Source organism: Peromyscus eremicus, chromosome 14 (assembly GCF_949786415.1).
Source record: "Peromyscus eremicus chromosome 14, PerEre_H2_v1, whole genome shotgun sequence".
Taxonomy (NCBI): domain Eukaryota; kingdom Metazoa; phylum Chordata; class Mammalia; order Rodentia; family Cricetidae; genus Peromyscus; species Peromyscus eremicus.
The window spans coordinates 11,269,094-11,281,631 of NC_081430.1; the positions used below are offsets into that span (position 1 = coordinate 11,269,094).

The following is a 12,538-nucleotide window of genomic DNA, read 5'->3' on the forward strand; positions in this document are numbered from 1 at the left end:
GTGTTCAGTTGACCTTTATTTTATTTACTAATGGTCCTTAAATATAAGAATAGTGATGCTGGTACTCATATATGTCAATAAGTTACTTCTTTTATGTGAAAAAAAAGGTAGAAATTCTTAACTTAGTAAGAAAAAATCACATGTGGAAATTGATAACATCTATGTCTCTGTTCAATGATTACCATAGGTCCATATGTATCGGGAAAACTATATATTTCATATATTCATTTAATGAAGTGGGAAGACCACAGGAACCATCTGTTTGGGGGTGGGTGGCTGAAATCAAACTTTACATCTTAGACATTTGACATCCACTAGGCATCCAAGGTGTCAATGGGAAATGAATGAGGTCTGGGATGAAAACTTAAACTAGGAAATGAGAACATTATTTAGTGGTCTGTTATGAATATTTAATAAGCAATACTTGGACAAGGCTATCTCTGATCTGTAACATTTAATAATTTCCATGGTATTGTTTCAACTTTTAAGCACTAACATGACTTTATGGAATGTTAATTAGTACACATATAAAGTGTCATCAATATGGCTACCTAGACAAGACCTGGAGAAGGACTACACCAATAGAGATAACATGGGAGAGGGAAATCTCATAGGGCCCAAGCCTAAAGAACTACAGACAACTAACAAATGCTGAGAGCAGGAGAGTCTTCCCAAGGGAACAACCCCCCATTTGGTTATCTAATACCAAGTATGTGGGAGGGGTGACAGGTAAGGGTAGGAAAAGAAGAAAATTATATAATTATATTTTAGTTTCAAAAAATAAAAGTTGGCAGGCCATCAATCTGTGCATGTACAAGAAATGTGCAAGTACATGAAGGGGCCTTAAGTGAATAGCTCAAAGTGAACAAAGCCAATCTGAAGAGGCCACATGCTGCATGATTGCAGGCGTACAACAGTATGGAAAAGGGGAAAGTAGGGAGATCAGGAAACGCTCAGTGGTGTCAGTGGTTTCCATGGGGTAGAGCTAGAAAAAATGAGAAACTTGGTTAGGGAAATGGAGAAGGCTGCAGTACTTCAAGTGAATTAGTCTGGCTTGCATAGGATGAACTGGAAGTTTGATTTAACCAGGATAGAGTTACCATGGAAATAGGGAAGCAAAAGATTTAGAAGGCAGTATGAATGGTGGACAAAGAAATAGGAAATGGAGAGAGAAGGGAGATGAGGGGAAGATACATGAATGAGCTCCAGGAGGAAGACTTATTGGAGTATACTACTAAGAAGAATGACCTGGAGACGCAGGAGGAACAGTCCATAAACTTAGTGCATTTTGTTAGTAAAAGGATATCATACTAGGCAGATGTCTGTTCAGCCCATTCAACTCACTGATGCTGACTGAATAGCCTAGGACAAGTGGCCATGGTCTTAGACATCAATGTCTTATTTTATAACACAAGGCTAATTTGAGAAAACTCTTGTTTTCTTATCTTTACTTTGTTTCTTATCTTTACTAATTTTACCTGCTACAGAATCTTTATCCTTTGTTTTTTAATTGAGTATTACAAACTACATAAAAAAGATAGTCAACAAGATTCAAGAATTCTTTCCGCACAAGTCTCCTGGATCATGAGCTGCTGTACTGCTGTTAGGGGGAAACTTTGCCCTAGGTACTTCTGCTGACATTTTGAGTAGCTTTTAGAAACATCAGTCTTTTCCCACTCTCTCTCTACCGCTGAAATTAATTAATGTGAAAGGAAGTCTTCTTTTGAAGCACACATTTAATGAGTTCACACACCCAGGGATGTCCTCCTGTTAAGGGTTGCACACTCGCTTCATCGAGTGGTGGGGGCAGTAGTTAGGGAAGAGCGGATGGCTAAAGCTCTTGCATATGATGTTCGAGATTCTCTGGATATCTAACTTCTCAGCTCAGGTCTCACTGTGTCCCAAAGCTGAGCTGTTCTGCTGTATGATGATCCCCTGCCACACTCATAGCGGAAAGAAAGCCTTCAGCCATCACAGGCTCCTGCCTGGAGTTTCACCTACTGCTCACATACTCACGTACCAGGCAGAATGCAGTTGAACTAAAAGCTTTTTAGCACTTGCTCTGTTTTTGGAGAAAAGCAGCTTGGTGGAAGGACTGGAATGGCTTGAAAGATCTAGAGCAAGCAGCAGAATGTCCTTGATTTCCATTCCCTTTCCTGTAAGTAAAAGCTAGAATCCTCGGCATCAAGGTTGTCCTAGTTGGGTGTCTGGAAAGTCCCTACATCATCTCCGGCTTGCAGAGCACTACAGCCAACCCACAGTAAATGGCAGCTTAAAATTTGTAGTTTCTTCCCAGGAGCCTTGGCAATAGCCAGGGAAGCAGCTTTAAGGAAGGAGGTCACTGTCCTCACACATGGACCAGGAGAGACCTTCAAAGCTCTCCTTCAGGGAGCCATAGACAAAGCATTGCTCCTCACAACCATTCTTTCCTTCATTACACATTATTTGCTGAAATCCTACTATGTTCCAGATACTATTTGAAAGGAATAAACAGGGGACAATTCTACCCCAATGGATCTTAGTATTGAGGAGCTGGGGTAAGATGTGAGGTAAAAAGCAGTCTAGACATTTTTTTAGACTATCATTTCAGATATCGAGTCCTGTGAAAACAACTGGGCAGGGAACCTAACCTCAATTTTAGGACGCATAAGTACAGGGTTCAGATAAGTGTTCTACTACAAGAGCTCTTCACTGTGTGGAGGGCCTGGTGTGTGCAGGGGGCAGGACTATAGTCGTTGATGCTCATGCTTTTTATATGTCATTTGTATAAACATGTTCTTCAATAAGCAAATCATTATTCTCCCTTTCAGCAAAGGAGAAAGGAGAGAAGAAGTTGTTTGGTTTCTCTTTTGTTCCCCTGATGCAAGAAGATGGGAGGACTCTTCCAGACGGCACACATGAGCTCATTGTGCATAAGGTACCAATAATCCCTGTTGATGACAGTGTGTCAAAAACAGGGCACAGTTATTGACTATGTGTCTTATAATCTTAGAAATGGGGGGAAAGGATTAAAATGATTTATTTTCAACTCTCTTCAAAATAAAGTTGTAGACCAAGCATGGTGGTACACTCCTTTAATTCCAGCACTCAGAAGGCAGATACAGGCAGATCTTTGGATTCAAGGTCAGCCTGGTCTACGTAGTGAGATTTTGTATTTAAAAAAAAAAATGTAAGCAAGAACAGCATCCAGCATCTTTCTGAAAGTATTATTCTTAAATTCTCTACTTTCTATGGTATATTACATATGCACACAGACACACAATACACCTATACATATACAAACACACACACACACACACACACACACACACACACACATATATATATATATATATATATATATATATTTGCATATATTCTTATAATGGAGATAAATTTATTCCTTACAGGTTAGGTACATGTCAGGCAAGTGCCAAATGAACTACTGAGCTCCTCAAACCTGAAACATATATTTTTTTTTCTTGGTGGCACACGCCTTTAATCCCAATATATTTTTTAAATGACTTATTTTTTTCATCTTAATTTAGGATTAAATTTATTTGCATGGATTGGGGTGTTAATCTCAATGTCCTTTCTATTGTTATGATGGGATTAAATAAACCTTAGAAATAGTTTTATAAGTAGTGGTGATACATACTGTCTTGTAAGTCTTTATCCTCAGAGGATAGTTTATTAAGTTAAACCTTACTTTTAAAAAATTTATCTATTCCTTGTTATGATAACTTTGCTTTTATTTTAAGTCACGATTCTCAAAAAAACATTGGAACATTGAATGCTAGTGTAGGCATTTACGTGAAAATTCAGAAAGCAGGAACTGCCCAGAAATTATCTGAGTATACTCATAAAGTGAAATACAGGATAAAATGTGTTTAAGCATGCATGCAATTTCCTCCAAAATATTCCTCCTGCTGGGGAGGGTCTACCATGGCCTGACCCCAGGATTCCTTTCTGCCTACTTGGGAAAACAGAAGCCACTGGACAGGAACTTTGCTCACTTCCTGTGCCCTCCCCCAGCCACCTGAACCCTTATCAGTACTCTTGTCCTTCTTCCTGCTTCCTGTGTCAGGGGAGGAGGAAAGATGCCTTCTCTCCACAGCCAAGTCTCCCTCCATCCCCCAGGACTTTATTCTCACGTCCTCTCTTCCCCTGCATCTGTAACTGCTTCCTGTCTAGTGCCATTTATTCAGGATGTAAACGTAGGGCAGCACTCTGCTCCTTTCTGTAATAGGCGCATGCTTCCTCTTCCCTTCCCAGCTCATGGAATGGGTCTTCACTTACTGTCCCCACTCCTCTGTCTCATCAGTTCTCCGAGATACCTATTTTCACCATTCACATGAATTTCTACCACATCACTTGTTCACCCAGGGGCTACAGTCCCTGGTTAAAAAAAATCCTTATTTCTGAGGGATCATGGTACCAGCGAGCTACATCCCTAGCCTTCCCCTTTTGTATTTGGAAAGGGTCTTGATAACTTGCCTTAAGTTGGCCTCAAAGTACAGTCTTCTTGCCTCAGCCTCTCAAGTAGCAAATACCACAGACGTGTTTAACTCTGCCTCGCTACTGAGGTTTTCTTATTTAAGGTGTCTGGGCTGGTTCTAAGAAATTCTCATGGTCCAGGCATACTACAATACACATACTTGTGGGTTTTAGCAGTTGTTTTAGGTTCACAGAAAAGCTGTAATATACCCACATACATACTCTTCACCCAAGTCTCCTTATATTATAACCTTTTCCATAAACAATAACCTATTAGCAGTAAACCTGTATAGGTAACAAAACACTGTTAACAGAAAGGGGTTTTGTGTGTGTGTGTGTGTGTGTGTGTGTGTGTGTGTGTGTGTGAGTTTCTGTGAAACAGAAAGTTTCCCAGTAAGTTTCCACTAATTTCACTTGGCTGTTCGTGGCTCTACTCCAGAACCCACGTGGCATTTTGTTGTCTGCGGCTGACACATTCTCGTGCTTCCCCACCACTGACTCTCTCTCCTGCATCATTTCTTCCCTTCCTTACCTGCTTGGTAGTCCTCTTCTGCATTACGATTAGCTTAAATACCCCCTTTCCCATGAAGCCTTCCTTCCCTCTCCCAGCAGACCTGGTATCCAGTGCTCTTTATCACAGCTTTGAAATCAGTCTTAACACATGGGGGCAGTGGTCTGGGGTGTGAGGCCTTCAAAATAGGGCTCGTGTTCCTTTCTTGATTGCATTTTTAATACCAAATTGAAATATGGGCAAATATTAGGAATTTAGTAGGTATATAGTAATATTAGCAGTGACTGTTCCTGTTGAAAAAGACCCCACAAGATGTTTTGTCACTGAAAATTATTTAAATCTCCTTTTCATTAGCTAGTATTATAGAATTTCAAGTAGACTCTTACTTTCTGTAGGTTCAATTCAATTCTCTACACTCCTAGGCTGTAGACCCTTGATTTGACTAACATACTGGGAACTCACTGCAGTAATTTTTTCTAAATAAATTATAATGCTGATCTCCCCATCACAAATCTTGCATCCTTGCAAAACTGCCTTTCTGGAAGACTCACAACTGACCACTGTGGTTCTCAGTCACATATCTTAGGCCATGGTCGGCAGGTAGCCCAGGACATGTTGCCCATTTACAAGAGCATACTGACTTAATTTTTATTGCTGTGAAGAGACACCATGACCATGGCAACTCTCATAAATAAAACATTTAATTGGAGTGGCCCAGTTATAGTTTCAGAGGTTCAGTCCATTATCATGGTGGGGAGCATGGTGACATGTAGGCAGATATAATGCTGGAGCTGAGATTCCTATGTCTTATAGGCAACAGGAAGTCAATTGACTCACTGGGTGGTATTCTGAGCACAGGGAACCTCAAAGTCCACCCCCACAGTGACACACTTCCTCTAACAAGGCCAAACCCACTCCAACAAAGCCACACCTCCCAACAGTGCCATTCCCTATGAGATTATGGGGGCCAATTACCTTCAAACTACCACATTCCATTGCCTGGCCCCCATAAGCTTGTAACAGTGTCATAAATGCAAAATTCATTTAGTCCAACTTCAAAAGTCCCCATAGTCTATCACAGTCTAAACAGTGTTTAAAAGTCCAAAGTTCAAAGTTTCTTCTGAGATTCATGCAATCTCTTAACTATAATCCCCTAAAAAATCAAAATCAAAATACAGATCACATACTTCCAATATATAATGGCACAGGAAATACATTACCATCCCAAAACAAAGGGAAGGAAGCATAGCAAAGAAATACTGGACCAAAACAAGACCAAAAACCAGCTGGGCAAACTCCAAACTCTGTGTTGAAACACTTCAGATCTCCAACTCTCTTCAGCTTTGTTGACTGCAGCACACTTCTTTCTCTTGGGCGGTTCCACCTCCTGTTACCAGCTCTCCTCAGCAGGTATCCCATGACTCTGGCACCTCTAACATTTTAGGTTCTCCATGGCAATCAATCCAGGCTTCAACTTCACAACTTCACTCAATGACCACTAGGCCTCCAAGCAGGGACACCCCTGACATATTCCTGGCCTCAGTGGCTTTATTCCATAACCCCTTTCTTCTACCCTTAACTCTAAACCCAGAACCACGTGGCCAAAGCTGCCAAGTTCTGCTGCTTGCTGGGGCTGTAACATGGCCCCCTCATTCAATTATATCTTTACCAGCTTTCTGTCCTTCACTGCCCTAGCTTGGCTATTCTGAAACTTGCTCTGTAGACCAGGCTAGCCTCAAACTCAGAGATTTGCCAGCCTCTGCCGTCCCAGTGCTAGGATTAAAGGTGTGCCCCACCACACCAAGCTTTAAGGTTTTCTTTAGTTCCTTTTCACAAGTTGGAAACTTAGCTAGGTGAGAATCTTGCCCTGAGGTCACCACTTGCTTTATTTCATTTCCAGATCTGTTTATCTCCTTGAACGCAGAATTTAGCTCTGTTCCATTTCCTGGTACTCATTTTCTCCTCAAAAAATTTTCATTTTGTAATTTACCCTGCTCAGCTTGCTCCTTTTCATTATAAATCTTGATTAGAGTTACCACTAAAAACCACATTACAGAGTCCATAGTATGCTGTTTTGAGATTTCCTCTGCCAATGGAATTAATCCAACATTCTTCACTTCAGCCTCAGGCAGACTCTTGAGACAAGGGCAAAAGGCAGCTACTTTCTTCACTTCAAGAATGATCTCTAGGCAACATACTAAAATTCTTCTCCTCTGAAACCTCTTGAGTGAGCCCCTGACAGTTCAAATAATTTTTAGCACCTATGCCTTCCATGCTCCTACTAGTATGGCCCATTAAGTAGTGCTCAAAGCATTCCACTGCTTTCATAACCCAAAGTACCAAAGTCCAAATTCTTCCAAACAAACACATGGTCAGTCCTATCACAACAATACCTCAGTCTCTGGTACCAACTTCTGTCTTAGTTAGAATTTCTGTTGCTATGAAGAGACACCATGGCCACGGTAACTCTCATAAATAGAACATTTCATTGGGGTGGCTCACTTACGGCAGTTTCAGAGGTTCAGTCCATTATCATCATGACAGGGAGCATGGCAGTGTGCAGGCAGACATGGCGCTGGAGCTGAGAATCCTACATCTTGTGGGCAACAGGAAGTCGACCGAATCACTGGGAGGTATCCTGAGCATAGGAAACCTCAAAGCCTGCCCCTGTAGTGACATACTTCCTCCATACCCACTCCAACAAAGCCACGCCTCCCAATGGTGCCATTGCTTATGAGATTATGGGGGCCAATTGCATTCAAACTACCACTTATACCAACTGATATCTAGTGACTATAAGCAAGAGGTATAATCTCAAAGATAGAGGCTACTCATGCTACTTCAAATATTTCTGTAAGAGTATGAAGGAGCCCATCTCTCTCATAAGATCTGACTTCAGACCCAAATGTGGTCCAAACACTAGCCCTCATCTCTAGTTTGTAATATATAAACATGTTTTAAGATGACCTCTGTGGATTGCAAGCTGTTAAAGGAAGTGATACTTTACTATGCCAGCAACATGCTTTCGTTCCCTCAATTCGGTAGCAGACTCAAGGAGCTTTGTTTCTAAAAGGGCAGTGGAGTGAATTCTCCCCTAATAGATCTACTCCCAGCTGTCTATCAGAACACTGGAAGTGCTTCTGCTGTGTCTGTGTGTCCCACGACAGCACATGTTCTCTGATGAGGACAGTGTCTTGCTCTGTTCCTACACTGGGTTTGATGAGGAAGACATTACTTCTGCGAAAGCCCAGGGTTGGTGTATGGGTATTTCCCAGAATGCAAACAACCCACACTTCACTACCACATGTAGTTCGAGGGTACAGCTAAATTTACCATAACAACAATCTAGCTTCCTGACTATCCTCCATACTTGCAGCCAAGGAAACATGCAGTTATGACTCTGATGTACTTGGTATTTCCAGTTCAATAACTGGCAGTTCTGAGCACACTTTATATCCCACTTACTCTTAGACTTTTCTAGAGGGATCAGTGGGGCTTCCTGTGTGCTTTCTTTTTGTCCATACTCAGGTTAGACAATGCTCTCAGGATAGGCCCTTCTCCTCCCTGGCTGAGCAATGTCTGTACATTTCATGCCGTCCAGAAGAGAGCTTACCTCTGAACTCTGCATTTCCTAGTAGGACAGTGTGTAGCCTTTTTGGCTAAAAACCTTGCTGTCACCTGCTCCTATCCTACAGCCTACCTTCTAGCACATTTTTTTTTTAATTTATCTCTGTTTCTTTCCTAAAGTCCTTGCCACCAAATGAAAGCCTTTTGTTTTGCTACCAGGCTCATGTGCCATGCTCCCTCTGCTCTTGTCTGCTTCTCCTACCTAAGAGCTAGGTCCCACAATCCCTCTTGTACCCCGTGTTTTGAGACTTAGACTAGCACTTTCACTGTAAGTGTCAAAGTCTTATTTCTCATGAGATCATTTTAGTTACACACTGCTGTTGGGGCTCTCTGCCGTAGTGTCTGGCACACATACGCTTCAGGGGAAAGTGACTTTTTTCTTTCTAACCTGACATTCCATATTTATCAATAAAGCAACACAAAGTTCACTTTCGTTTTCACAAAACTTAAAGCTGAGTTAAAAGACTAGTGGAGAAAGGCAGTGTCCCTTGATTGTTCTGAATGCAAGCTCTGTTCCCATTCTGATGCTGACACTAAGTAATACTGCAACATTAGGCAGATCCTATAAGTGCATCTGTCACGATGTGCTACATTGTAAGATTGCTGTGAAAGACAATGTATGTATGAAGTGCCTAGCCGTGCCCAGCAAATACTCGTTACCTACATTGCTTTTCAAATGTGCAGTGTCTGTATTTTTATGTATTAATAATGCATGCTGAAAGCCTTGAAGAACAATGAAAGATTAAGTGATAAGAATTTCTTTGTATTTTAGTAAAATTTTTAGAAATGGGTTAAAATTGCTACCAGGAGTAGTTACATGCTTTTCTTTACTTAATTGATGGACAAAATCTACTGTCTCTGTCTGTCTCTATCTGTCTGTCTGTCTCTTTCTCTTCCCTATTGGGAGAATATCTTAAAATACCTTTTGTGTTCACAGTGTTCTTCCTATTGATGGTGATGTTTTATACTTGAGCGTGATGGAGTTTGGCTACAGGAAGCTATTGAGGTGTCATGTCCCATACTTTGGATGCTAAGGTTTTAATGCCCTGGGCTGGTGGGCAGATGAAGCTAACCAGGATTAGTGGAACTAACCTGGATAGCCAACAAGTAGACGCCCCATAGCACCCAGTAGATCCAGAGCTCAGCCATCTGGCCTCACAGAGTGCTCAATGCCTTAATTGTGGAGATAAGCAGAAACCCCAAGATGCTGCCAGAAGAACCCAAGAGCCAATTAGAGAAGTGAGCTGCAGTAAGAGATGGTTCTATAGGGTCTAGAATAACTTCAGAAAGAGGGAATGGCTGAAGTGAATACCAGGGCTGGGCTTGGCAGTCATTCCATAGATGTACAAAGCAGAAGTCAGGCTGAGATGGGAGACCAGAGCATGTTCCAACTCTATAGCCCAGGGGCAGTTAAGAATGGGATGTTTGGGTGCATGACTTGATGTGTTCCAGGCCCTGATGAGGAACAAGTGGGAAGCAGATATGCAGGAATCCGGAATATTCCCTTGCCTAAGCAGTTTCCTAAAGAAGATATTTGAAGTATTTACTTTATAATTTTTCTTTAAACTGCATATGTTTTCTGGAGTCTTCAGTCTATAATATATCTTGAAAATAAAGAAACCATTTGGAAATGTGACAGCAGAAGAGAATGGTGAACTGTTTATTATATTAATACCAGTACTTGTGTTTCAGGGCAATTTTGATGGCAAGAACATCTTGTAATATTCTGACTCTGTATTTCAACTCACTAGAGAGGTCTTTCCTAAGGACTTATTAAAATGCATATATATTATTAATATTATATTAATATATATTATCACATTAAATGGTCTCAAGTACAAGAGGGATTCTGTGGTTAAACTATTGTCTGTTACCAAGACACTAGCTTTAGGAATATTTGAGCAAATGTAGAGTTTAGTTCAGATGAGTATCAATTTTTTAAAAATCTTTTAATTATACATATATATACACACACACATATATATATGGTGTGCGTGTGCATGTGCGTGTGCGTGTGCGTGTGCGTGTGTGTGTGTGTGCTGGGACTGACAGAGGCAAGAAGAGGGTGTCAGATTTCCTGGAGCTGGAGTTACAAGTAGTTATGGCATACCCGATGTAGGTGCTGGGAACCCAACTTGTCCTCTGGAATAGGAGGAAGTACTGAAACCCTGAGCCATCTCCCCAGCCCCTAATTTTTAATATATTTATTTATCTGTGTGTGTATGTGTATGATGTTTGCATGTGAGAATGCACATGTGCCATGTTACACACGTGGAGGCCAGAGAACAACCTCCATCTTGTTGGAGGCTGGTCCTCTCTGGGTCACTGCATTTCAGGCCAGCTGGTCTGTGAGCTTCCAGGGGATTCTCCTGTTTCAGCCTCTTACCTCACTGTAGGAGAACTTAGTTTACAAGCACACACCATTCTTTCAGCTTTCATATAGGTTTGTGAGGATCTGAGTTCACATCTTCAGGCTTGTACAGCAAGTACCTTTACATACTGAGCTGTCTCCCCAGTTTGAATTTTATACCCCATATGAGTTGTACCCATTCAGTATCTTTTACAATATTTTCACAATGTTTTAATTTAAGATCACCATTGTCATTACAAAAGTAATATGCAAATCAAATAAAACAAAAACTTCATAATGCTATGTCACCATCTGCTAGCCTCTTAGCATATATTCATTTAGATGTTTTGCTGTATGAATTTGTTAAACAAATAGTAATAGGTGATATGTATTTATTTTAAATCTACTTTTGCGGTTAAAGATTTTTCCAGTCACAGGATTATTTTTTATTTATTCTTTGACAATCTCATGCACGTCTATAATGTATTTTGATTTTGTTCACTGTCTGTTCCCTCTCATTTTGCTTCTTGCTTCCTCTGGAAACTTTCTTCTTTCTGCACTAAATCTTTGTCTAGAAATTAATCAATATACAAATTCTCGAACAATATTTGGACAGGTCAGTCTTGTCCAAATCCAAGATGATATCCGGCTTTCTATCTCCTGAGTGTTGCTTAAACTAAAATAGTCTGTTTATAGACAATGCTGACTTAAGAGATGAGGCTGTGCATCCTTCAGAAGGCACCACATTCTGGAGTGGTCTCATTGTTTCTCCTCCACACTCTTTAACACATTGTCTAATGTAGTGTTTCTTAAAATGCAGAAGTGGGAGGCTGTCAGTAAGAGGACAGTGTAGTCATCACATATGTCTTCAAGTTCCCTGCATTGCTGTGATGACACCCCTGTCTCCATCATGTGCATCCATGTTTATCCCTTTGACAGTGGCAAGTGATCTTAATGCTGCTGTGTGGCATTCTATGAACACCCAGTTTCTCATCAACAGTCCTCCTGCTGATTTCAGCATTAAATGACACTTTCGCCAGATAAATGGTTATAGTAGGGGCATGAAATTATAGTTTCTAAACCCATAATTCCTTTTATATTTGCTAATTAGCATTTTGCTTTTAAACATTTTTCCTATTTCTTTATCTTTCTCTCTTATTAAGCATAGATTCTTTTCACAAGCAATATAATCTGCATATAGTTTCCCCTCCTTCTACTCCTTCCAGTTCCTCTCCACCTCCTCTCCCATCCAGACCCACTCCATTTCTGTCTCTCATTAAAAAAGAACAGGCTTCTAGGAGATAACAACAAAATATAACAAAATAAAATATAATAAGATAAAATGAAAAACCACGAGCCACGTGGCAAGGTATAGATTTATAGAAATGGGTTAATTACGATATAAGAACAGTTAGCAAGAAGCCTGCCATGGCCGTACAGTTTGTAAGTAATATAAGTCTCTGTGTTTACTTGGTTTGGTCTGAGTGGCTGTGGGACTGGTGGGTGACAGAGGTTTGTCCTGACTGTGGGCCAGGCAGGAAAACTCTAGCTACAGAGTCTCATTAAAGTACTAA

The 12,538-nt window shown here is 40.7% G+C and overlaps 1 protein-coding gene across 1 annotated transcript in view; it reads left to right on the forward strand.

Moving 5' to 3' along the window:
- The window catches only part of Dock4 (dedicator of cytokinesis 4), a 413,592-nt gene that overhangs the window by 260,711 nt on the left and 140,343 nt on the right, over positions 1 to 12,538 (forward strand). Inside the window, exon 16 of the mRNA XM_059279518.1 lies at positions 2,811 to 2,917. Coding sequence (XP_059135501.1) covers positions 2,811 to 2,917 — 107 coding nt within the window. The remainder of the gene's footprint in view (positions 1 to 2,810; positions 2,918 to 12,538) is intronic.